This window comes from Nasonia vitripennis, chromosome 5 (assembly GCF_009193385.2).
Source record: "Nasonia vitripennis strain AsymCx chromosome 5, Nvit_psr_1.1, whole genome shotgun sequence".
In the NCBI taxonomy this organism is placed as follows: Eukaryota; Metazoa; Arthropoda; class Insecta; order Hymenoptera; family Pteromalidae; genus Nasonia; species Nasonia vitripennis.
In genome coordinates, this window is record NC_045761.1 from 22,249,214 (window position 1) to 22,275,479 (window position 26,266).

General features: G+C 39.3%; 4 protein-coding genes across 6 annotated transcripts; 3 read left to right on the top strand and 1 right to left on the bottom strand.

The window, feature by feature from the left end:
- Window positions 1-94: 94 nt before the first annotated feature.
- LOC100114895 (mothers against decapentaplegic homolog 3) lies at window positions 95-18,077 on the bottom strand. 3 transcript variants are annotated; one of them, XM_031931418.2, is made up of 8 exons: window positions 16,831-18,076; window positions 13,062-13,170; window positions 12,765-12,882; window positions 7,143-7,345; window positions 6,816-7,069; window positions 6,331-6,551; window positions 5,941-6,254; window positions 95-5,861 (listed from the first exon to the last, which is right to left on the bottom strand). In XM_031931418.2, exons 3-8 carry the CDS (start codon window positions 12,791-12,793, stop codon window positions 5,593-5,595), a joined length of 1,290 nt encoding a protein of 429 aa, XP_031787278.1. In that variant the 5' UTR covers window positions 12,794-12,882; window positions 13,062-13,170; window positions 16,831-18,076; the 3' UTR covers window positions 95-5,592. The 3 variants fall into 3 exon arrangements, with proteins under 3 accessions (XP_031787278.1, XP_031787279.1, XP_016841343.1); XM_031931419.2 differs by lacking the exon at window positions 13,062-13,170 and having other exon boundaries at window positions 16,831-16,969; XM_016985854.3 differs by lacking the exons at window positions 12,765-12,882; window positions 13,062-13,170 and having other exon boundaries at window positions 16,831-18,077.
- A 435-nt stretch (window positions 18,078-18,512) lies between these two features.
- On the top strand, window positions 18,513-21,410 carry LOC100123920 (condensin complex subunit 2). Its single transcript, XM_008209168.4, has 3 exons — window positions 18,513-18,665; window positions 18,745-18,868; window positions 18,940-21,410. The coding sequence occupies exon 3, from the start codon at window positions 18,949-18,951 to the stop codon at window positions 21,058-21,060; it is 2,112 nt and encodes a 703-aa protein (XP_008207390.1). The 5' UTR covers window positions 18,513-18,665; window positions 18,745-18,868; window positions 18,940-18,948; the 3' UTR covers window positions 21,061-21,410.
- Window positions 21,411-21,683: 273 nt separating this feature from the next.
- Window positions 21,684-24,753, top strand: LOC100123918 (CDK5 regulatory subunit-associated protein 1). Its single transcript, XM_001607641.6, has 9 exons — window positions 21,684-21,861; window positions 21,956-22,364; window positions 22,446-22,580; window positions 22,662-22,889; window positions 22,971-23,181; window positions 23,304-23,630; window positions 23,711-24,032; window positions 24,107-24,256; window positions 24,340-24,753. The coding sequence occupies exons 2-9, from the start codon at window positions 22,007-22,009 to the stop codon at window positions 24,589-24,591; spliced, it is 1,983 nt and encodes a 660-aa protein (XP_001607691.1). The 5' UTR covers window positions 21,684-21,861; window positions 21,956-22,006; the 3' UTR covers window positions 24,592-24,753.
- Window positions 24,754-25,197: 444 nt separating this feature from the next.
- On the top strand, window positions 25,198-26,255 carry LOC100123916 (probable malate dehydrogenase, mitochondrial). The gene is made up of 3 exons (XM_001607639.5): window positions 25,198-25,350; window positions 25,430-25,816; window positions 25,896-26,255. The coding sequence occupies exons 1-3, from the start codon at window positions 25,198-25,200 to the stop codon at window positions 26,253-26,255; spliced, it is 900 nt and encodes a 299-aa protein (XP_001607689.3).
- Window positions 26,256-26,266: the final 11 nt, after the last annotated feature.

Genomic DNA, 26,266 nt, shown 5'->3' on the forward strand with positions numbered 1-26,266 from the left:
TTTTCGCTACCACCCTATCATTTTTTCCAGTTATATATCAAGGTTTCTGAAGAATTGGGAGAAAGGTTTAAATAATCAGTACAAAGAGCGTGTGTATCGTTGACTTAGCATATACATTTATTTATAACTATGATACAGTCTCACACGCAAGATTTCACAATCCATATCTCGCCTAATTCTTCCACGCACACGCATTTTCAAAAAGTCACACTTTCGATCTCGCACAACTTATATACTCTTTCACAAAAGAAAAGGATTGTAGAATCATACCGCGATCGGCGGGCTGCTCGATTCATCCGAAATAAACAAACAAAATAGAAAACTGTCGGATTCTCATATATAGAAGAGATACTTTGAAAATGAAATTACAAGACACGCGTAGCAGTTACTTATACGAAGCTTTGGTAAGTTTCATTACAGAACTTTGGTTAAAGTGTCTCCTGGCTGTGTAAACAATTCAGCAGATCTATTTAGCTCGATTCTCATTATATAATTTTAGCCGGTGCAGTTTTGTTGATCGAATTAGTTGTTACGAGTGTAAAAAGAACGTCGCGATTCAGAAAACTCGATCGTCTTCATAGCAGTGCGCAATTATCATATTTTGTTATCACAGTGTGGCGTATTTTTTTTCTTGTCATTCATTTATTACAGTAAAAAAGAAATGAGTCTTCTCGCCTATGACCGGCCGTAAGCCGTTTTGACTCTTGGCCAGTGGAATAGCTCACAAGTATACTAATGGCAGTCTGCGCGGAGGTAAGAGCTACGGCCAATTCGCTTGGCAGAGCTGTGAGTCAATTCCTTGATAGGTTTACTTTCTGTTCATCGAGACTCGTCGATAAGCGTACACCAGTGACGATCAAAAGCCGATTTCATTGATCTGATTCGACGCTTTATTTTCTTACAAAAGGAACGAGCACGTTTAATTATTCGAAAAGTAGCGGTGTAAGAGAACAGTCAAAGAAGAACAGAGAGAGAGATTACACTTGCGCTGATTCGAGCTGCCCGACGACTTCGGGATGGGTTTCCACGAGTTCTAAGTTAGATATGCTAGCGTCAGAAAATGATTTTTCATGTGTTTTATCTCGCCCATTTATCTTCCGTTTCAAACAAAATTCGATGAGTCTGCAAAACAACGGCGATTCACTTTCGACAATGGTTTATAACAATATGACAGTGTATCCGAAAACGTATAAAATCTTGAATGTCAAGAAGACCCTGCTCACATTTCATTCTCGTGCAAGCCCAGCCCGCAGCTTAATCTAAGAAATATACTAGAATCTAAAAAAAAAAAAAAAGAAAAAGAAGAAGAATCGTCCGTCGTGCGTGAAAAGAACGACGGATTGGTATCGCTTGGTACAAAGCTTGAAATATGTACTCAAAGTGTATGTTTTTTTTTCATTTTTATAATATCACCTTTTATCGTCTTCCTTGCCCGAAGTGCTGTACAATCTTGATAAAATGCGACAGAAACAAAACTAGCGTAAGCACGAAGTATACAATGTACAGGGGTTTACAGGTTGGTTGTTAGTATGAGTAGCGCTAATGAAGACGCAATGGTCGTCAGTAACTTAAAAAAAAAAAAAAACAACGATTTTTACAGGCACTCTGCGCGTGTGTACATACGTGTGTATATATGCTTTAACAAACAAGACGATGTATATTGAAAAATGATTTGCAGACCAAAGATTACAATTGTTAGCGATTACATACTTTACATAATTTTGCGATAATATTGCTACACAGGGTGCCTATAGAAAAGTCTCACTTCCTATATCTTGCATTGCATTCCGTTTATAATATTCGCTACCGCATCCCAACATCACTCAGTTTATTTTTCATTGAACATCTCGCATGCGTTTATAAAGCACAGCGCAATAAATAATATGGGAAATTACAATAGGTCTTGTTATAAGACATAACAATTTCCAATAGATTCAATCAAATTGCATGATGCGTGAATTGTCGACACAATTTTTGCTTTTACTTTTTCAAACTTGTGTATTACATTCAAGAAAACGATCATGATTATTTTAATCTACGTTTTCCCCTGATAGATTCCTTATTAAAAAAATAAAATGGTAAAAACTTTCGAAATTGACTCTCTTGAAAAATTGTGCATTACAGACGACGTTTCTGAACTCCAAACGCACTACCGAAAGCTAAGATGCCCTTAGGAAACTAGAAGAGGGAAACATTCAAGATAGCTTAAAAAATGGAAGTATTAAGTTGAATAAAAAAGTGGCATTCCGTTATCAAACTATTAAAAATCACCCTTTCTGTGACAAGTTAAAGCAAAAGAATATAAAATTTGTTGATCATTTACAAAATATGAAAACCTACATTTTCCACCCGAAATTATTCTTTTATCGTAATCGTATGTAGTGGAGCGCGTAATAACTAAACATATTTTAAGTGCTTGCTTCACACACAATGTTCTTAGTAAAAAATATCAAAGCAAAACAAGATTAACAAAAAATCGATCAAAAAATCGTGTATTAACTACAATCGAAAATTCTATGCTACAATTGTCGACACTTTTTCTTTACGTAATTCATTACATTCTAAAAAACGTTGTTAATATTTTACCGTTAACTAAGTTATTATAATTGATCTTTTTTTGTATGTGTGTACCATTTTTTTTACAATTTAATTCCGATTTGCCATTTTCATCTAAAAATCATTATATATCGAAGTATTGTTGGGCTTGCTCAGCATAAAAAAAGCATACTCAATTCTAATTCCCAAATTAGATCGAAAACGTTTAAAACTGCACTTTACACGTTTTTCACCTATAATAAACAGCACAGAAAACCGAAGGAATTATTCGAAACGCATCCTTTTATACAATTTGATAAACATTGAAAATTGAATAATGATCGCGTGTATTATTGATCGTTCAATTACTTTTTACAATACGTCAACTTGTTAAAATCCCTTGAAAAGAATTTTCAATCTTTCCTAAAGTACCAAGACGATCTGAAACTTTAACACAGCATTGTGCACCGGATGCTAAAAACTGATTCGACACTGCACCAAAATCTCAAATTTTTATAATCTTTGTGCCGATCAAATGGGAAAAAGCTTTTTTTGTTACGTATCTTCTAAAATTTCTCTTTCCTTAAATAACACCAAATCGTGCAATATAAAATTTGTAATAAAATAGAAATATCTAACACGCTCTATAATAACCCACTTTGTAAATAAGAGTTAATTCTAACGCCCTGACAGACAGAACGACTTTCTTTTCCGCTTTTTTTATCCTTTTTTTACCAACCACGCAGCATCAATTCTTGTCAATCGGTCATCACTACTTTTCTATCCGAATCGAATTTGAAACGGTCAACTTTTCCCATCTACTTACAAAATCTCAATTCTAAATCTCTAAATTTTAATAAAAAATAAGCACACGCTGCGTTATTGTAACATAAAACATGTTCATAGTTGCTTTTTTCTTTTTTCTTTTTTTTTTGTAAAAATACAATTGTTATTTATCCAGACTGATCATCATATTTTCCACGTACGTATTACATATTTCTTAGAATATACTCGCACTTTTACAGTCTTTTTTATTAATTTTATTTTTCTGATAAAATCCGTCACTGTAAGCCGAGTTATGAAATGCGCCTCTTGGAAGCTATTAGAAACTTTTCAAAGAAAATTTGGTCCATTCCTTTTATATTGACACTCACAAAACCAACTTTATCGACAGGATCAACATTTTTTTTTCTTTTTACTTTAATGCGCGAACATTTAACGCACTTAACACCCGGCGGTTGCCATTTTTTTGTTTCATAAAAATTTATTGTGCGCGAAATTTTTTATGCAAGATATAATCTTAAATTCAAAGTGTGTTCGTAAAACGTTGTAGTTATATATATTTTTTCTTGTTGCGCTCTAAATAAATTAAAATCAGACACACTGTTTTACACATCTTCTGATTAACACTCGTTTCTGCATACACAGTAAAAAAAGATCATTTCATGAAACTTTTGTCTGTATATAGTTATGTATGTATGCGTATGATTCTTTTCTAGCTTTTTAATAAAATCATACAAATAATATAATAGTCCAAAATAAAATTGAGGAATGAAGTGCTACGATCTAAAATCACAAGTAAAAGTGCACTGACTCACGAAGAGCAAAATCGACTGTTCAAATAAACGTATATTATTTTTTGTAATCATAAACCACTTTTATCTTAGCCTCTGACACACTAGATCATTACTTTATATAACGCATCTCTTTGATGCTTTATATAATATATATGTTCGTCAATATAAGAATTCTTTTGTTCTTTCTATTATGTTGATACTTGTAAATAAGATATTCTGTTCCTCGCAAAATTGCATGTGCTCAACGCATCCCACATTTTTAGAACAAAGTACAATATTGTTCTTACTTGTAGTAAGAATAGTAGTAATTAGTTGAGATAAGACACCATTATACGTAGCGTTATTTCCATTGCCTCGAAAAAATTGAGGACGATCCTGTGCCCTAAGCTTAAATCTTTGTCATACTTTGCTGCACAGTAATATGAAAGTTCAATATGCTGTACTACATCAAGAAACAAAGTAGCCTTAAAAATTGAGAAGGAATAGATCTAACAAGTATCGTTACAAGATAAATATTAAAAAAAAATCGATTCTTTTGGTTCTAATTTCATCGAGGTCTCTTACGTTATATAAAAATTTGTACTATGAACACTTAGCAATGAAAATTATTTGGTTGTCAATTATTACAGTTTCAAAGTTACTTTGTCTCTCGAGTGAAAGTATTAGGTACGCAGTGAAGTTTAATAAATTTAATACTAAACATTCCGCGATTACGTAAACGTGTATTAATTGTTTTCATTTCTCATCAAAGTATAACGTTACATTTACATATACAAATACATCCACACATACATAGATACCAATGGAACTCGTAATGTTCCGATGATGTATGTACGATACCTATGCACATGCCCAATGCTTGTTTACATTTCATCTGTTTTGTAAAAATATCTGATTAACGTGTTAAATCAGTTCGAATATTAAAAATTTATAGGAAAAATGAAGTCTAATCGCGCTAGTCTTAGTCATTTGCAGATTACGAAGAAGCGGCATACGACGGGAACGTTCATAAACCGAGTCACACTTGTATAAATCTTGACGAGACGACATTATCGTTAAATGCAGTTGTAAGTAAGGAAGCGGTGATAAACAAATGTTCCCAGTACCTTGTAACACTGCGAAGAGCCAATTCGTTTGTATCAATGTCCGTGTGTGAGTTGTAACTCCTGCCTGGCTTAGCTTGCGTGGGTCGACTGGCGTGTGTCTCTCCGGCTATGCTCACTAGTGTTGTAATAAAATGTAAAAAAAATAAAGTTGAAAAAAGTAGAGGAGTCGGAAATCGTTCTCGCGGGTCAGTTTCGTCCTTTTTCCCATTCTCGATTTCGGCCGCTTGGTAGTCGAGTAGCATCGGTAGACGAGAGAGAGGTGTGGTTTGTCACGTTCAAATACGCTCGTCTTCGCCGCCCTTTGCGTAAACCGGCTAAGCGAGTCGGCTCAAGCAATTAGAGAATGGGAATGACACTCTGAAGAATAAGTTGACTTAAGACATCGAGGAACAGGGCAGTCGTGGCGAGCCCATTTGCGTGAGCACTCTATCGAGCCACTGAAGCGGCCCATTCAGATGCAACTCGATCCAACACGGGGTCGAGGTAACCGTCTGGCGTCGGTATTCCGCGCCCCAACCTTTCACGAAGCTCATACGTATAGTGCACATCCGCGTTAGCTGGTAAACAGCTTCGAAACCTTGTGAAACTGATTGGGACAGTAGTGCTGCAAACTCCTGGTTGTTGAAAATCTTTAGATTACAACCTGCGGCAGAACAGAGCTTACATTAGCAAAACTAAATTTCACGCAAAGGCGAAACACAAAAAAAAGGGATGCTATCTACCTGGCGGTATTTTGCACACTGTAGCTGGATGCCAGCCATAACGTTGGTTGCAGTTCGGGCTCTGAACGAATATGCTTGAATCCGAGAGGCATTCTGCAAATACCTCACCCCCGATGTAGTATAACCTAACGCCTTTCCCAATGTGTCGTCTTGTTTGCTCGACTACGGTGTTGCGGTTAACGTTCGACAATAGTCCCAAGCAAAACCGTTCCGAATTACTGGGGTCTGTAAATCCATCCACGGTGATGCTAGGCTGAGAGGCGTGAAACGTCTCGCCCACCCTCGTGTTTAACTCGTAGTAACTTATCGAACACCTGTTGGAACATGTTTCCATTGGTTTCGCCGTTCTCACGATAAATCATAATCTCGATAGCAAAACTGCTTCCTTACCAAAAAGCGGGCTCGCAGTACATCACCGGCTGAGCGTCAGGACTGGGCGACAGTCGCGATAGCGACATATTGTCATTGTGATCCATATTGTCGCCGTCCTCGCTAATATAGCCAGGCGGCGGCGTGTCCGCTGGGGGATCCATCGAACCCGGCGCTGGATGGGGCGAGCCCTGGACACTGCCAAGGCTGCCGACACTCGCTGGACTCGTAGCCTGCATACTCTGTCGAGAAAAGAAACGAGGTTTATTACGATATTTATTTTTCCCGCTTTCGATATTAATATATACAACTCTATTCCGGCGTTTCCCGATATTCTCCCTCTACACGCGCTTCTTTTTGCTTTCTCCGCGACGGCTATTGCCAATATGCGATATTGCGATTGATCGATTGATTTTGGGTTTTACAAAAAAAAAAGAGAGAGATACAAGCTCGACTTATCCAATAACTCTCTGAAAAATTCTTCGACCGACGAAGCAACAACTCACTTGCATTCCTTGGTATAGGTTATTTGGTTGCTGCTGTTGCGGGGACTGTGGAATCCCGTGTTGGTTGTGTTGCTGCTGCTGTTGCGGCTGCTGATGCGGCTGCAATTGCTGCTGCTGTTGCTGGTGATTGAGCGTCGCGTGAAAGCTCGCGTTCTCGGGAACGCTCGCGCTCAGCTCCTCCACCGAAGTGTTGTACAGAGTCGTCTCGTCGCCTGAGAGACTGTGCCGCGGCGTCACATAAATCGGCGGTAATTCTGAAACGATAGAAAACTATCAGTATAAAAGTTATACTCAATAAAAAAAAATACTTTGAAACGGAAATCTTACCCGGACTCTGTATCCGCTGATAGTGGTAAGGGTTAACGCAGACCTCGTCCCTCTTCTGCGTGAAGGCGTACTCGCAGTGCTCGATGGCCCTGAGCTCGTGATGAGACTGGAGGTCGGGCCAGCGCCAGAGCCGGCAATAGATCACGTGGGGTAGTCCTTTGCCGCGTTGCACACCGTTGTCGCCGACGCCTCCTGGACTAGGCCTTCAAAGGTTCCGCGAGTGATATGAAAAGAACAGAGAGACACATCTCGGTTAGACACGAACGGTTGCCACCGTTTCTTCCTTAACGCCGCGTGTGTACCACACACGCGAGTACATTGCACATCAGAGAGAAGAGAGAGAGACTCGTAGCGCTCGAGATGCAAGACATTTAACGCCTAGGTCTTATCAAAATAGTTGTGCCAAAAATAATTTACTCCCTCGCTTTCTCTCTTTCTCTCTCGATTTGCAGTCAAAGCTGTACAACTTCGCTGTATACATAGGACACGCGGTTATGCTGTTGTACTTTGACGTGCGTGCGGGCTTTATATTAGAAATAATTGCTTTTTGGTGCGCAGACTTCACATGCGTGTATAGATACGTGCTGCGAGAGAGCGATAGAGAGAGAGGGCTATATATACATGTACAACACGTTCGCGCTGCAGTAGGGAGAGATCGATTATGAGCGCGGACCTCGCCCCGTTTATATCGTGTGTCTATACCTGTATGTGTGTGTGTGTGTATTTTATTCGTTTAATTAGAATTCCTGCGATGCGCACAATGTTATGCCGACGTAATGTTATTGTATATTTGGTATAATATACGGAATTAACGAGGCGAGCGCGATCATATTCGCTGCTTTAAATAAACACGCCGCGGGCAGTTTTAATTGCTAATTAAACGGGCTTCGCGCTTCGATTTTCATTGGGTGTGTGTGTAGGCGCGTGTTATGTGTATGTTGTTTGTTTGAATAATGAGGTAGAGTTGATAACCGTTTTGATTATGTTTGTTGAATCTAAGTTTTACTCTGAGTGCAGTGACGGAGAATTAATGTTCTCTCCGCGTGAAGCTATTGTTATATCCGAAAACAGCATTCGATTCACATGCAGCCTCGATCATCCAAAAAAAAATAAATACAAAACGCTATAAACACGCCTATACACGTAATTTCGTATAAGAAATCAAAGCGACATCAATAATGAACAGCATCCAAGATATCCCCCCTGGCACATGTCAGATCTCCTATTACCCGCGTCGCGTGTATACGTGTGACATAATAGAAGAGCCGCATCGCGTATACTGTATACGTATATATATTATATCGATGAGTCAGGTGCAGCACATCTCGTCTTGATTATCAATCCCGTGACGTCGCCTCTTAAACCGGCGATGTATACCCGTGCAAAGGACACAAAAGCTCTTATACGTACAGCCCACCCAGTATACTACAGCTATGAGAACATAGGTTTAGAGGCAGTTTACGAGACGAAGAAGATATTACAGTGTAATAACTGTTGCGCGCGATAATGAGTAGTTTTCAGATGTATCTTCACGACGTCGAGATATAGCTACGGGGAGTCGGTTTATGCAACCTTTCGCGGAGTATAACCACGGAAGGTAATACCGTAGTTTCAGGCTGGAGAATAAAAGGAAAATTTTCTAATCAACCCGAGCGCGATCCTTTGATAATGCCGCCGTTGCAGCGCCATTTTTATATCGTCCATATACTCGCGCTTCATAATGGTGATTATAATTCCTCGTCATCGTCACACTCCATAATACATCTACTCAGTGCCTATCGATCCTTCAAATTGAATTTTTCAGGGAAGATTGACGTTTTAAGAATATCTTCATCGACGTACTGTCGGCTGAATAATTAACGGCGACAGACGCGAAAGCGAGTCTAAAAACGGAGCGGAATATGAAAATATCCGTTTCATACGTATTATCCACTGCAACATCGCGAGGGGGAGAAACGAGCAGGTATCCGCTAATTCCTCCTTCGAAGAAGTCACATCCGGTATGGTAAACAAGCCGAAGGAAAGGCGACTCGGTAAGTAAGTGCTTATAGAACGAGAGGAAGAAGTTTACATTGTCGAGTGGCTCTTTACGCGGAAAGCAGCCGTTAATACTGCTGATCGAAGAGATCGTGAGAATCGAAAAGTTTTCGCGCTTTTGTTGCAGCAGCGGCTGTATATACGCCGAGTAAACGGTATAACACAGCTGATTTCGCTATAATGCTGTGACATCGATACGCTCGTGTGTTTAGAGGAATGTCTTTGTAAACAAGCCTCCAAGTCTGAGGAAAAACGAGAAGTTGTTGTGAGCTTTGTCCAAACAGGTCTGGTGTACGCAAGTTCGGTGACACGATAAGGATGAGATAAAAGACAGGTTGTTGTGGGATAATTATTCAACTGTACACAGCTTTCGCAATGAAATCTCGCGAAGGACATAGGAGCTTTCGTTCAAACTATCAAGATCCCGGCGATGTTTTTGTAATTCGCCGAGAGTCGGCCAACCGTATAAATCTCCGATAGAACGACGGAATCCAGCACGAACGGCATCGCCTTAGCGACGTCGCCATAGCAACAGAAGCCAAGAGAGAGAGAGAGAGAGAGAGAGAGAGAGAAAGAGATATCCCGAGAGGCCGTGTAAACACCTATATGCACCGGCTGATCAGTGGCACGTGTCAAACGTTAAGCAAACACTTACATATATAGGGGCATATAACGCTCGCTGAAGCGCAGCATAGTTACATATCCGTATAGTTACATTATACGCTCCGCCGGACACCATGTTCCGCTGGACGGCAAAGACGTCGTCCAAGCGATGTTGTAATATCCTCTCCTTTCAGCGAGCTTTTATGTATGTGTATACAATGTAATGCATCGGATGACAGTCGCATATCGACGCCGGTATATAAGTACTCGAAATCTCTCAGTCTTTTTGTTCCGCGCGAACGAGTGGCCGTCAATCCTAACGCGACAGAGGCTCTCGATAGTTTTTTACCGATCAGCCTCTATATACGATATACATATGTCGTATCGCGAACACATGCTTGTGTACACTATATATTCGGCGAAAGCGCTACACACACACACACACACGCACAGGAGGGGGAGACATGGAGTGGCTGCTGCTGCAGCAGCGTCGAAGAGGTCTTACATCCTATACGTGACAGGTTATAATTACGCGTCCTTCACGACGAAAACAAACGACGACTCACGTGCTGCATGTGTGTGTGTAGTGCAACGTTCAAAGAGCGAGCGGTGCGCTTAGGCTGCGAAGGCGCGGTGTTGCCGCGACTCTCTCTCTCTCTCTCTCTCTCTCTCTCTCTCTCTCTCATCTTCTCTCCCTCCCTCTCTCGTTAGTAATCGATAATTGGCACGCGGCGATACTGCCTATACGTATACACCTTCACTCGATCTCTCTCTCTCACTCACGTGTTTCGAGCACGAGACTTGCGTAAGGTATGTATATGCGCACACCTGTGAAATAAACGGTGGATTTCCGAATGACGACGATTTTATTTTATTTTTCTCTTTTTTTTCAAACGAGAGAGAGATAGAGAATCGTCGGGGTGAATGACCTCTCCGACATCGTCGGCGGCGGTGACGGCGCAAGCGCATCATGTCTCTTTCTCTCTCTCTCTCTCTCTCTCTCTCTCTCTCTCTCTCTCTCTCTCTGTGTCCGTCACCTGTTACAGTAATTATACCGGCTGCTAATAATAGCAGAACTCGAATTTTCTCACCTCGTTAGCCGATTCATGTGTGTGTACACACTGCTAATACTCTCTCTCTCTCTCTCTCTCTCTCTCTCTCTATCTCTCTCTCTCTCTCTCTCTCTCTCTCTCTCCGAGATTGAATTTTCAAAGCGAGCTATTCTCGCCCCGCGATAGACACTTTTGAGAGGGATGTGCCCGATTAGCCGCGGGGCTAATCGCTTTGAAAATTTAAAAACACGTGCGTACTTTCATTAAGCTTTCCTTTGTCAAGAGAGAGAGAGAGACAAAAACGCGCGAGTCGAAGGATGTTTGCCTTGGGGTAAATATTTTTTACGAGATGCTGATATGGTTGACCCGTCTCCTCTCGGCGGCTCTCTGTTTACGTCGAAGCGAGGAAGCGATTTTTTTCGTCTACAGCGACGAAGTCCGATTGAGAAAAGAGAGCAGCGAATACAAGCTTCTCGGAATACATATACCTATGTGTGTGTGTGTGTTTCGCGAGAGATACGATCTGCGCGTCGCGCGCTCTCGGTGTCAGGGAACACAGAGCCCCGAAAAGCGCGACTGCAGCAGCGAGAGAGATCGGACGTAATCTCGATAAGATAGGCGAGTCTGGCTGTTCATGATATAAGCGAAATTCGAGGATGGATTATTTAACGAGACGCCGTTTCCGCTCCGGACGCGAAAAATTCGCGGGAGATACTTATAAGAGGAATGTGTGCTGAAATGCGAGATAACGATCGCGTGTGTAATAAGACTGATGAATTCTCGAGAGGGAATATGACGAGGGAAGGTATAGAAAGAAAACAGCGCAATTAAAAATGCGCGCCATTTATCACAATCAATTACACACCGCCCACTCGTCACTCTCTCTCTCTCTCTCTCTCTCTCTCTCTCTCTCTCTCTCTCCTAACGTATTGAAAACGTCGCGCGTTAACGCTGCAGCCGCTCCTAAATCATCAGAATTGGGACAGTCCGCGCAATTGCTGCACACACACACATACACATACGCGACAATTAAAATGTACAAGCAGCTGCTCTCTCTCTCTCTCTCACTCCGTGTGCATTTGCAAAAGAAATTGTTTTCTCATTATGTAATAACAAATAGAGAGAGAGAGAGAGAGAGAGAGAGAGAGAGACACAACACTTTTTACTCGCTGTCGAAGCTTGACCCAGAAAAGTGTAAGTATCGCACACGACACGTGCGCGTGTGTCTATACGGAATCGACGCGACACAATGCAGCGCGAGTTCTCTCTTTCGAGCAGCGAGAGGTTAATCGGACGTTTTTTTCGCTCCTTTTCGCAATAATAAGAGAGGCTTGTAAGTGTGATTATACAAACGGCCTGATAACACACGTACACGCTATACATGAATATTTATTTCCTTCGACGTTGCTGCTTACATTGTGCGTATACATGAAAAATACACGGGGATATCTCTCATCGGCTCCGATGAATATTCAGAGTACGCGGGAGAGCGGATTCGTTGGTTACATTCGTGTTGTTGTTGTTGTTTTTATTCTTGTCTAACGGTCATATCGCCTCGACTATGCATAATGAGATCGAGCATGCAACAACACATGGATGCAGAGATTGTGTTGACAAACAACATCGTGTGTGTGTGTGTGTGTGTGTGTGTGTGTGTGTGTGTGTGTGTGTGTGTGTGTGACCTGTGCAGTGGCGTGTGCGAGAAAAAGTATAATCGAGAAGAAGAGACTATATAGACCTACTTAATTATAGCAATAATAATAACGATAACTAAACGTGCAGCTACAAGTGGTGCGACCTGAACGTGAGCAGGCAAAAGAAGTGCATCAACAGTAAGATGAAGAAGAAGAAATGAAGATAACAGAGATAAACGTCTGGATCGCTAAACAGTACTATGATATAATACCATTAAAATGATGTAAATACGTACACGTGCTCGCGTGTCCTGCAGACAGGCATGCAGCAGAGGCCAGTAGCATCCGCTCGTCTGTCGTAGCTCGGTCATGTATTCTCTCTCTCTCTCTCTCTCTGTATCTCTCTCTTATGAACTTTATTATGCACGAAACACACAACGATATACCGTCAGTAGTAGTAGTGGTCGTGGTCACGATAGTCTCTCTCTCTCTCTCTCTCTCTCTCTCTCTCTCTCTCTCTCTCTCTTTCGCACACTGATATGCGAATGCGAGTAAGTAGGAGAGAGAGAGGGGAAGAATCAAGGGTATAGAACCTGTTCTCTTCTCCGTCTGTGCGGTGCGAGGAGGTATCGCAGCTCACAGGTCGCAGCAGACGACGCGCCGCGAGTATCCCGCCGATCTCAGCAGCGAGATGCAGTCGGTCTGCCAGAGAGAAATATAGACATATGCAGAGACAATGAATGACTGTATGCGTGTGTGTGTGTGTGTGTGTGAATTGCGGAGTTTCTCTCGTTGGAACTACTCGCTACTCTTGGAGGGGGAGGAGGATAGTGCAGGATGTATTAATAAGTGCATCGGCGCAAAATCGATTCTACGCGCGCGTATGCGTTATCTCGCGATACACACCCCCAGACTGCAGTGTTATACCTGAGTTTTCTTTTTATTGTCTCACCGGGGTCGTTAATTGATATTCGACGGAGAGGGAAAGAATCGAGAGTGAATCGAGATCGATGATAATGGAGTGTGTATACAGAGAGAGAGAGAACGACTCCACTCGCGCGAAACGTGCTTGTCGCGTGTCGCCGAGATGATATTTATTATACGTGTGTATACAGTATACGCACACCTTGTGGTATACATTCTATATACTTTATGCTTATATGTTTCATTGACGAGTGTGAGTAGGCGGGTTTAATCGATGCTTATCTCGATGGAAGAGAGATAAGAACACTCCGTGTTGGTCGCGGATGTGTACGCAGTGTTTACACTGATGTAAATTTACATTGTGATACAGATGACGAAATTTTCGATCGAGGTTTCGGCAGATTCGAATTTCCCGCCAAAAATTTGATTCTCAAGCCTCGTGAATCTCCAGTATCAAACGAAAAAGCGCTCGTCTCTCGCGTATATCCTACCTATATACAAGAGGCAATAATAGCAGTATAATAGCGTCGAGCTCGAGGGAACGACGGAACGACGGACCGGCAGGTACTGAAGCCTATAGCGCCGGTGACACACGCGCGCGCGCGTGAGAGATCGCTCTGATGCAGTCGCACGTGCGCGAGATCGTGCAGTTGCGGCCCTTCTCTCTCACTCGCTTTATATACATGCATTGCACCCCTTTCCCCCCCTCTCTCTCTCTCTCTCTCTCTACCCTCTCTATGCGATCGATTTCACTGATAATGAGAGAGGTCTAGATACGCGGTTTTTTTTCAGGGGGAATTTATTGTTTTTTTTTTCAAAGAGTCCTTGTGATCCACGTGAAAATTTATACCTCAATTATAACGGTTTTCTATATGAATTATGTTAACCCATAAGCATCGACGTCGCTCTCGAGAAATAGGATATTTCTTCGAAAACTCGTTTAGGATGTAAAACCGTCGAGTTGTCTTTAAATATAAACTCGAGAATTTATGCTAAGTAATGAACGTATACAACGTAGAAATCGACAACGAAGATTTAGGATCGAAGAAATCGCGCGATATTTCGACTAATCGCGTGACCTTGAGCAGCGACTCTCAGAATCTAGTTTCCCTCTGTCATAGTGGAACAGTTACTCTTTTAGACGCACACCGTAACAGATACACTGATTGAGAGAAGAAGAGGAAGAAAAAAAAAACCCTCGTATAATAAAAGTCCGTTTATTTATAGACGCACACAACGCGAGAGAAAGACGAGTTCGTTGCACTGTTTGCTATCGAAATCGGCTAATTTAAAAACCTTAGAACAAAGAATCGCTTTTTTTGCATTTCTCAATTACAGCTATATACATATGAGAATATTAAACAAAAAAATTGAAAAAGTTTATATTCCACACTCGGTTTACATATACGCAACTTTGCGTTTATTTCGATATTGCGAGGCAGGATCGACGGCGACAAAGACTCGTCGTCGTTCGCGCTATACTTTGTCTGAACTGTGCGTGTATACGTGTATACATACATAACATTTAATAGATCGTAGGTGCCTTGGCTGCGAAAACATACGGATGTACAAGCTTATGTAGAAGAGAGAAGGAGCTGGTGAGAAGCGAATTGAAAAAAAGATAGGGGGAGCAGCAGAGGAAATAGAAAAGAAGAAGAAAGAAAAAAATGTCTATATATAAGGAAGAGAGAAAGAGAGACATAGAGAGAATAAGCGGCCTTGATAATTCTCACGTTTTATGTAAACCGCGAGACCATTCTTCAAGGTGAATGGCTCTTTCAAGTTTCCTAATACACTTTATTGTTTGCAATTTTAATTGTTTGTTTTTGAAATAACGATTTATTGCTGCGCGGCCTCGCCGGAGAGGCATTATGTAACTATGCGCTTTATAATTATGTACTTAATATTTATGCAAAAGTGTTTATCGACATGAATATTATTGAACGTGCGTGCATGTCTGATTCGAGAGTACGGTTTATTCAATGACGGTTATTTTCATTTGTACAGTGTTGTGAATAATTGATTTGAATTATAAAAAATTGCATCATTACTAGTGGTTAAATAATTTTAATCACGCTATACGCTGTATCTTTTATTTATTTCTGTACGCGGGTAATTATTTATGCAGATATCGTTTAGAGTAAGCTTTGGTTATAAATGTATACGATATATATATATATAACGTATAAATATCGTATTGTCTATTTTGAGGAGTACATGCACGATACAATTTTTGTTGTAGCTTTATAATTAGACTGCCCGCATGTAAAAATAATTGCTTGTTATTATTTTCAATAGCCGCTTATAAAAAGTTGTGTGAATAATAACATTCAATTAAAATGTATGAAGCTTCCATGTATGCTCAAGCAAAAATTATAATCTTCTACTTGACTTTAACAATGAGCAGTCTTCTGGAAACTGGCAAAATCAAAAGTGAGGAGACAGACAATGATTGAGATAACTTTTTGATAAATCTGTTCGTGTGAAACAACCATTGGTACAAGAAGTATTTATCTTATGATGTTGCTGAGCGCAGCACACTTGAAACGCAATTTCACCAGTGCTAATTTTTCAGAGATAACCAGTCGTAATGCGCATCTTGGATCAAAAATAGTTCTTTGAATGCCAAAGTTAACACCTTAGTCTGTGCCTGATCCAGAAAGTAAAATAAAGAGACCTTGTTGGATCTGCATTTGTTTGTTGCCTGCAGGACAGACTGATAGCCATAAATATGAGAGCATGACGTCGAGCTTAAATTAGTGGAATACGAGATTTTATTTACAACTAGCAGCTAGCCCGCCGCCACAACAATAAAAATAGCAGTGTCGTGGCAAGGGGGAGCAGAAAAATAAATAAAACTGGCATCAGAGAGAATAAGAGCTAGAGAGAGAGAGAGAGACACAGAGATCTCGCAAGACTATTCTAGATGCCGAAGAATTAATGGCTAGGTAGCGTGGAACGAACGCAGTAGGTCAATGCACAAGTGAGAAGGTGAGTGTGCAGCGTGCAGAAGGGAGAAGACAGAAGGATGAGAGAGAGAGAGAAAGAGAGAGTTTTTCAGCAGCTGCAGCAACCGCTGAATGGCAGATCATCGGATGAGGAGGAGGACAAAAATAGGAGAGAGACTTAGCAGAGGGAAAAAAGAGCATGCAGGACGCAAGAGTGCGCGGAGTCGCGAAAAATCGTGGCGATGATTTCGCGGTCCAGGGCCGTAATGATACTTATATAGTTTGAAGCGCGAGCGAGATATGGCAGAGAACAGAAGCAGCAGCGAGGGAGAGAGAAAGAGAGCGCGCCGCGCGAGAGATGGGAGTCGATATATAGAGAGCTCTCTTTCTATACAGCTACTCTGGCCATAGGACGGCGAGATTTGCGAAGAAAGAATTGATATAGAGAGTATATAGGCACATAGGTGTACAACATGTAGATAAGCATTACCTTGGTATGGTGATGCACTTGGTGTTGCAACTCTGAGTGGTGATGGCTTTCTCGAGCTCGTCCAGGCCAGCGGACTTTTTGAGCTTTTTAACGAGGCTCTTGACGGCCTTCTCGCTCCATTTGTCCTCGCCCTCGGCCTTCTTCCAGCCCAGCAGCCGCTTGACAATTGGCGGATTAAAGCTGGACAGCATCGAAGTCATCATTTGCTCTTCTCCGGGGGCAGCCTGCGAGCCGCATCGGGCCGCCCGTTTTTTTGAACCTCGTCAACTCAGCAGCAGCAGCAGCAGCAGCAACAGTAACTACAGCGGCAGCAGCGGAGCAGAGCACACACGTTCTTCTTTTCTTTCCTCAGTTCCTCTTCTCTCTCTCTCTCTCTCTCTCTCTCTCTCTCTCTGCTCCGATTGTATATGATGTATAATATATACGGTAGCTCGAATGTTTTCTCTCTCTCTCTGTCTTCGTTGCTCTCGTATACTTACACTCTCTTCATCTCTCACACGCACTGCACCGCGATAATATAACTACGTCCAGCTGAGAGAACGAAACACACGGTGTTTTACGGCGACTCCTGCAGCAGCCACTCGTCGACCCTAGCCAAGAGAGAGAGAGAGAGAGAGCGGCTTCTCCCTGTGTATACCTATATATACACGCGATTCGCGAACTACCGATGTCGGTGTGTCTGTGTGTTGCCTGCTCGGAACTCAGAGACGTTTACTGTGTGTTATACTCCGTTATACACCGACTGGATGCAGGGGCGCGCACGAGCACGATGATGGAGAAGAGTATAAGTAGCAGAGGATCGTTTATCCCGAGCCGATGCTGAAGTCCCTCGACGTGAGTCGGTCTCCTGGGGGGGCCGGAGCTTTCGCCTTTCTCTCTTTCTCCCGCTGCGAGCGATCAGCACGGACGACCAAAACTTTGCACGGCCGCCATCTTAGTCCGACAGACACGAGCGCTCTCAGCTCGGCTCGGTTCGCTCATCTTCGGCTTTTTTACGCTTTTTTATAGGTCCGCTCTCCGCGCGATCGCGCCGCTGTGTGTGTGTGTGTGCGATATGCCGCTTCGACGGTCGACCGAGGGAGAGAGAGATGTACTTACGCACTGTGTACTAACTAATACGCTGATACTATATGGTTATTCTGTACTGTATATTGCCGGGATATAAGTATGTTGTATCCGTGGGCGGATAACGTATGTACCGAGGGAAATCAACGGTTTTCGGTATTGACTTTCCCGCAGGTGAACACACTGTTGAACCGGCTTGCCATTAGTTGTGCTGTGAGTTGGGATGTTGATCTTCAGTTGAGCTGATCGATTGTTCTGTTTGATGTGAATTATGATTTGATATGAAAAAGGTCGAATCTAGATGTACATACTTAGTTTTTCATTTTCACATACGATTTTTTCAAACAAGCTGTGAGCTTGAAAGTCGATTAGGCCGTTTGAATCTCTGCGCGCTTTTCGATCTTACCGCACAAATAACATATTCACATACGCTTTACATAGATGAGGCTCGCGTTTTTAACGAATTTCAACAAATCTTGGGATATCTCGTGGATGATTAAACAAATTCCTTAAATAACAAAATTTTTCATCAAAATTGGTCGCAAGCAGCCTCGCGCATCTGCGCGGGGCAAACGGCGCTAAACCGATGCTTTTTCGAACACCCGTTTTTGTCCAAATTTTTAAACGCGCCAAAACCGTTGACACACGAACGGCACGAAGCCATTTTGCATCGTACGCACAAGTAAACCGACGCTAAGCAACACGTTTGGAGTAAAATTTTCTTTGTTTCCATCTCGTTTCCAGTGAAATCATAACTGATGGAAGATAATGTATTTCATCTCAATTAGTGCATCGATCATCGCAGTGCTTGACGCGATATCTCACGGTGAACCCTTTTTTATTTTACAGAATCTGCGAGAGGAATTGGAAGTTTTAAAAAAAGTCCTGACGCAAATACAGGAGCTCTACGCTTTGGTCCACTTGTTCAGGACTGATCTGGAGAAAGTTGCCAACAATTACCAGGCTCTACTCAGTGAGTTTTTGCAAAGCTATATTATCTCACTGTGCTTTGATCGATTACTGATTTACTGTTTGTACTCGTAGGCTCTTAGTATGATGACACCTGTATCCAATATGACTAGAAAGAGCTTGGGAGCTGTGCGTTTTGACTTGTCGGAGATGTCACCTGCTGCAAACGCATCACCGTCGCGCCGAAGACGTTCCATAGCAGTTCCCAAAGTTGTAGAGACCAATATCGAAGAAAATGACGATGAAGCTGAAAGGTTGGCTAGGAGGGAACAGACTGGGAGCAGCAGTCCAGCATCAACGTCTATTACGACCAATGATCGCAGACAATCCAACATTGGATTGTCTGCGATATCGAATTTAACTGCTACCGAAATGAGCAATCAAATAGCACAATGCATCAAGATGAACGCTGAAAACAAAATCAATGACAAAAACGCCTTTCAGTTAAAAATGATTGATTTCTTGGTTTACACTCTCAAGAAGCAAGATCCAAAAATGACCAATCTACAAATGGCCAGTGCTTCTCTAGATGCGAGTGCAAAGATTTATGGTTTTCGAGTGGATAAAGTCCATTCTGATTTGCTTAAGATTCTTGGTATGGTGAAACAAGATAAAAGAGACAATGCCAATGAAGATGATGGTGTTGAGAATGCAGATGATCCTGGAGCAAATAACAAAAATGAAGGTCAGCAAAAGAAGAAGAAAAAGAAGAATAGACAGCACATCATTTCCACGAGTGAAGCATTAAAAGGAAATGTGGAAACTTACGACCCTTTATCATTGATACGGTGTCAAAGAGATACTCAAACTTCAGACATGCTCTTTCAAGCTGGCCTACCACAACATGCAAATCAAGGAGTTGCCTTGAATCTTTATAATGATGTCATTCTTGATAAGATTCCTACTTCTAACTCTACTGCTGCACCTATCAAAATATCTACTCCTTTAATTGAAGATTTTACACAATTCGATATTTGCCCGTCTTATGCTACTTTCAAGTTCCTTGGTTGGTCTCCAGATGATGAACCAGAAGAGCAAAACAATAAAAGTCAAACTGAAGATAACGATGGAGAATTCCATTTTGATCTGGATGCTGCTGTACCGGATGATGATTTTGTTGACAATGATGCAATGATGGATTGTGGAGATGCTTACGAAGAAAGATGTGATAGGCTAGCTCAGAAAAATCAACATGTTGAAAACATTGTTGATTTTCAAGATCTAATTGCAAATAATCCTAATCCAAACGCTACATACGAATATTCGTATGTACAAAAAAGCTATCGCATCCAATGGGCTGGACCATCGCACTGGAAGATATTGATGAACAAAAATCTTGGAGGCAGCAGAGTAGTAGAGACATGCAAACAAAACGCAAAGAAAAAGAAGAAGGAAATTGAATTGGTTTACAATGAAGATTCCAAAGAAGAGGGAAATTTAAAGTTTGGACAGATCAACAAGCATACGAAAATATTACCCAAAACTACAAAAGTAGTCTGGTCGGAAGACAAAGTTACTTTTCCCCAGGATATGCACTATGATCTCAAACGTTACTATATCTTCTTTAATAAGCAAACTGAGCATTTGAAGTTCACTGGTGATGATGATAAAATAGAGGAAACCAACAATGATGCTGGTGGTGACTTTGATTTTTATGATGATCGTGATATCTCTAATTTTGGAGGTTCAGATGATAGAAATACAGAGAACAAATTTGCGGATATTCATGATGATTTCACACAAGATCAACATGCATGCACTCAAGATACTGCAATAACGCAAAGTCAAGGAGCATTTATTGGTGATAATTTAGTTTCAGTTCCTAAGCTAACTGATAAAATTTTCATCCCATACTCTCAGAGGGCTAAAAAAATTGATATGCGACAGCTTAAGAAAGTCATGTGGAAAAATCTACAGAAGAAAAATAAAGAAAGCGGGAAAGAAAATTTCGACATTACACAAGCAGTGGAAAACGAGAGTGTTATAAAAGAAGTGGAGCCTAAAGATTTTAGTATTATGTATAAAGAAGTGCCAAAAATGTTATCAAAAACCAATGCAGAATCTCTGAGCCCCGCGATTGCCTTTGTTTCGCTTCTGCACTTAGCTAATGAGAAAAATCTGAAAATAGATAGAGAATCTGAATTATCAGATTTATGCATCAAAGGAGGGAAAAGTAACGTGGCAGTAAGGAATTAAGTACTTGCCTCAGTTAAAATTATTGTTCTATGTACATAAAATTACAGAAAGTATTTATACAGATTAACCCAATGAATCTTATTTCATACATGCAATCAGTTTGTTGTAATGATACTTTAACAGAGGCAATCGTGTAAAAAGCTACTTAGTTTAATGAAACATTTTCTTATGCTCTCTCTTTTCTACATTATATTTAAATATGAATTGTCTAAACTACATCAACTTAGATCTTTAGATTTTATGTTATACATTTATTGATATTATAGGTTCGTATGCGAAAATGTAATTTATTTAGAAAATTAAAATATACGAGAAAACGTTTGTAAATAAAAATAAGTGTAATTTGTAAATATTACAAGTATTAAAACAAATAATTTTTTAAATAAAGAAACATGTGTATTCGACAAAGATATCTGTTTTTAAAAAAAACTTACATGCTGTAAAATACACGTTAATACTTTTTCGCGTTTAATAAAATGAGTTTTTCGTAATTAAGTATTGACGAATTTTCATTCAATATTTCGCGCCTATCTTTTTATACAAGCCGGCTATACAGCAACCAATCAAGTTGCGCATTTGGCAGGTCAGCTGGTCCCCTACTATATATACAAGTATTTTGTCGGCGGTTTCAATGGCGTTTCGTGATCGTGAGCATGCCATGTGCAGTTACTATATATATATATATAGATAGATAGATATTTGCAAAATCTAACCTAGAAGCATAAAAGCAGTGTTTTTTACCACAACAGCAAAGGTGGAATTATGATTTTTTAATGTTCTCAATATTCTGGGAGCATACAGGTAAAACGTTCTGTCTTAAATAATACAAGTGCAATAACTGACCTTTTTTATTGTTCTACTCAAACTATATTAAAAATTTTGTTATTTTTTTCAGAAATCATGTAATCAGATTTTCAACATAAAGGATTTTGTACTTTAAACAACAATGAACCACGCAAAATATGCGCTACACACTTTGAAAAATAATAATTGTCTGCACAAAAATTTGACATACAGCAAATGCTGTATGCACAGAAAGTCTTCCTATCACAACAGATTTCGTTATTTTAATGAGCTCTCTAAGAACATTGACAATGTCAAGAGAATTCAAACAATATCCGATGTTCCTTCAACACCGCTTAGTGCATCATACAGCAGTAGCTCGTTGGCAGATCAAAATGCTGATGCTGGAAATAAGGAAAATGATCTTGCAAGTGATATTTTAGACAATATGAAGACTACCCAAATTCAACAAAAAAATATTAACAGCATTTTTTATAAATCGCACAAAGAAGCACAACCAGGTAATTATTTTGTTCATTAGAAATTTACATATACATTTACGTTATAATATTTACAAACGTTTTCATAATGCTCTTTTGTAGGCAAAAGTTTACAAAAAAAGAACTTAACGAATGGACCTGGTTTGGGTCATTTTCTATCAAAACCATCACACAGGAGTGAAGTAGAATCTGAAAAAATTCCTTATTTAAGTCCACTTGATGGAGATCTGCAAAAAGGTAAATATGTATCAATATCTTTGATTAAATTGACTCACTAAATTTTTAGATGGTACTTTAATGTTAAAATTCTTGCTGTAGTTTATTTGGAAGTATATGGATGCCAAATGAATGTAAATGATACAGAAGTCGTTTCTGCAATTTTAAAAAAACATAATTACAAAATAACAAAAGACATAATGGATGCAAATGTGATCTTGCTTGTAACCTGTGCTATAAGAGAAAATGCAGAGAACAAAGTGTGGAATAAGTTAAAACAGTTTCGAATATTAAAAGAAAGAAAAGTTGTTTCAAAGATTGGATTACTAGGTAAATTATTGTTCTATTTCAGAATTTAGAAATTTAGAAATTTGAATTAAATTAAAAAAAATGTTTTCGTTTATTGTTAAGGTTGCATGGCGGAACGTTTGAAACATAAAATAATTGAAAAAGAAAAAATCGTAGACATTATAGCAGGACCAGATAGTTACAAGGATTTACCAAGACTTTTGGCTATAAGTAATGAACATGAAACTGCTATCAATGTTGCACTTTCTCTAGATGAAACGTATGCAGATGTAACACCTGTCAGATTGAATCCTGATTCAAAAGCAGCTTATGTGTAATTTCTTTTCTTCAGAGCAATTCTAGTGTTAATAATCTAAATCTTCTATGCTCAAAGTTTTTAGTCTTAATTACAACTTGCCCGAATTAAGTCAATAATATTATTTTATATTTTTCCAGCTCAATCATGAGAGGTTGTGACAATATGTGCACATATTGTATAGTTCCCTTTACCAGGGGTCGAGAAAGATCGCGACCAATATCTAGTATTTTAGATGAAGTTCAGCAGTTGTCAGATCAAGGCATTAAAGAAGTAACTCTTCTTGGACAAAATGTCAATAGTTATAGAGATATTTCCGAATCTAAGTATTACACGAGTGCTGATACACCCCAGAAAACAAATCTTGTGAAAGGTTTTAATACTGTTTACAAAACCAAACTGGGAGGATTGAGGTTTAGTCACTTGCTGGATAAAGTTTCTTTGATTAATCCCGAAATGAGGATAAGGTAACTACACAAAATATATGAAAGCAAATATGTGGCAAGATTAGTTTTAGATTTTATAAATATATTTGTCTTGCTCAAAGGTTTACTTCTCCACATCCAAAGGATTTTCCTGATGAAGTTATACATTTGATTGCTGAGCGACCAAATATATGTAAACAGATCCATTTACCTGCACAAAGTGGAAGTACTGATGTTTTAACAAGAATGAGAAGAGGCTACAGTAGAGAAGCTTATCTAGATTTGGTATATCACATTCGAAATATCATTCCAGATATAGCAATTTCGAGTGATTTCATTGCTGGATTCTGTAATGAAACTGAAAAGGAATTTGAAGAAACTTTGACACTGATTGAAGAAGTTAAATACACTACTGCCTTCTTATTTGCATATAGCATGCGTGAGGTATAAACATAAAATAAATGTTTCACAAATTTCAGTTTGTAATCAGCAAATCATTAATAATACTTTGGTTTTAGAAAACGACTGCGTATAGACGCTATTCGGACAATGTGGATAAGAAAATTAAAATACAAAGATTGCAAAAAATGATAAAACTGTACAGAACAGAAGTGGAAAGATTGTATAAAAATTCGATTGGAAAGCAACAACTAGTTTTAGTTGAAGGGGTAAGTTACTTGAGATATTGTAGTCTTTCAAATAAGAGATTTCAGTGACTTGAAAAAATTTATGGCGTTCTTTACTTTTATAGGAAAGCAAGCGTTCTGTGAAAGATTTACAAGGACGAAATGACGGAAACGTCAAAGTAATATTTCCCAATGAACCTATACCTTCAAGCAATACCTCAACATCCTACAAACCAATTCAAAATGGAGATTATATCGTTGTACATATTTGTAATGCAAATTCACAAATTTTAAGGGGGATACCACTGTATCATTCTTCTATTCGTGAATTTAATTCTCAGGATGAACGATTGCAAAATTTTAGTAAAATAGTGTAATATAAGTCAATAAAAATGTAACTTTATTTGTATTTTAAAGAGAAAATTATTTGTTACACTAGCACTTTTGTATACAAATTATATCTGAAACGGAAATGACGCCAATATTTTGTATTCTTTATTGTAAAAATGCTATAGATAAATTCTATTATACATATATTATAAATGTGTATCTGTAATATTTTAAAAGCAGCATATTCAGAGTGTTAATTGTTTACTATTTTAATAACCTTGAATAAGATACAAATTTTAAGTTTTATTCATCCAGAGTCAATAAAAAAGATGATTACTTTAAAACAGCTCCAAAAGGTAAAGAAATTACCACTGCAGACATATTTTAGCAAAAATAAAATAAAGTTTAGCTCAAAAGCCTTAAGCAAAAACAAAACTTTTGAAAATAATTGTAAAACTCAAAATCAAATAAATAAATTGTGTGCATCAAAAAAATCAACTGAAAGTTGTGTGGATAAAAATGAGAATAAAGATGTCAATGTTGTTAGCAAAGTCACTGATTTTGATAATAGGAGGGAATTGTGTTGTAAAAGTAAAGAAAAAGGCATATCAGTGACAATAGTTGGTGGTGGCTGTGCTACCATTTGTATGACTATGTTATTGAAACAAAATCCAGCAATAAAGGAGATTCGCCTTATTGATACAGATAATTCACTAATGAGTCCTGTTTGTGACATGAGACATATAGATACATCAACTACAATCAGGCATTTCAGAAAGAATTCTATACTTGATGGTCTACGCAATGTAAGTTCTTAATTACTTGTACATACAAATTATATTTTATTATATTTTTATAACTGAATCATGTTTTATTATATTTCAGACTGACATTGTAGCACTTATGGATGAGACAGACTTCATGATGGGGAACAAAGGACCATTTATGCAATTTGTCAACAGTTCGAATTATGTAAAAAGTGTGGCTGAATGTATGATAAACGTATGTCCAAAAGCTTTGGTAGCAGTTTTCACACATCCAGTAACTGCAACACTACCACTGGTATCAGAAATTTATAAGTATTCCGGTGACTGGGATCCAAACAGAATTTTCGGATCTGCTGCATTAGAATCAATGAGGATATCTGCTATGACAGCAACACTGTTAGATCTGAATCCTTCATTTATCTCAGTCCCTATTGCTGGTGGCATAGATTCATTAACTGTTGTACCACTGCTGTCTAGAGCAAGACCATTCAATAGCTTTACTGAAGTGAGTATCAGCTGTAACTATCATTGATTTTAATTCATTTTTAATGTCAAATTAATTGATATATTCTATCGATCAACAGGAAAACGAATGTCTACTCATTCATCAATTGAGATCTGCTGATATGAAATTATTTGAAACTGAAACTAAAGGCCCAACCCTATCCAGTGGAATGGCAGCTGCAAAATTTATATCAACATTGATTAATGGAATGAAAAAGCAAAGCATATCGATAACAAGCGCTTATGTGAGATCAGATGTTCTTCCTAGTTGTCAGTATATGACAAGTGAAATACAATTTGGACCAAACGGTGTGCAACAAAATTTTGGCCTACCAAAAGTGTCACCCACAGAAATTTCGATGATCGGACAAGCTGCTCCTGTAATTAATAAGATTGTAAAATCGGCGATTAAGTTTTTACACACAGGAAAAATCAAATGAATCATCGTAGT

Coding starts and splice junctions, on each gene's coding strand:
- LOC100114895 (XM_016985854.3), bottom strand. CDS start 17,033: ATGATGACTTCGATGCTGTCCAGCTTTAATCCGCCAATTGTCAAGCGG. Junction 7,070..7,142: donor TCAGCGGATACAGAGTCCGG/GTAAGATTTCCG, acceptor CTATCGTTTCAG/AATTACCGCCGATTTATGTG. Junction 5,862..5,940: donor AGTGTGCAAAATACCGCCAG/GTAGATAGCATC, acceptor GTTCTGCCGCAG/GTTGTAATCTAAAGATTTTC.
- LOC100123920 (XM_008209168.4), top strand. CDS start 18,949: ATGATGACACCTGTATCCAATATGACTAGAAAGAGCTTGGGAGCTGTG.
- LOC100123918 (XM_001607641.6), top strand. CDS start 22,007: ATGAACCACGCAAAATATGCGCTACACACTTTGAAAAATAATAATTGT. Junction 22,581..22,661: donor TGATGGAGATCTGCAAAAAG/GTAAATATGTAT, acceptor TTCTTGCTGTAG/TTTATTTGGAAGTATATGGA. Junction 24,033..24,106: donor TTGCATATAGCATGCGTGAG/GTATAAACATAA, acceptor CTTTGGTTTTAG/AAAACGACTGCGTATAGACG.
- LOC100123916 (XM_001607639.5), top strand. CDS start 25,198: ATGTTATTGAAACAAAATCCAGCAATAAAGGAGATTCGCCTTATTGAT. Junction 25,351..25,429: donor TACTTGATGGTCTACGCAAT/GTAAGTTCTTAA, acceptor ATTATATTTCAG/ACTGACATTGTAGCACTTAT. Junction 25,817..25,895: donor CATTCAATAGCTTTACTGAA/GTGAGTATCAGC, acceptor ATCGATCAACAG/GAAAACGAATGTCTACTCAT.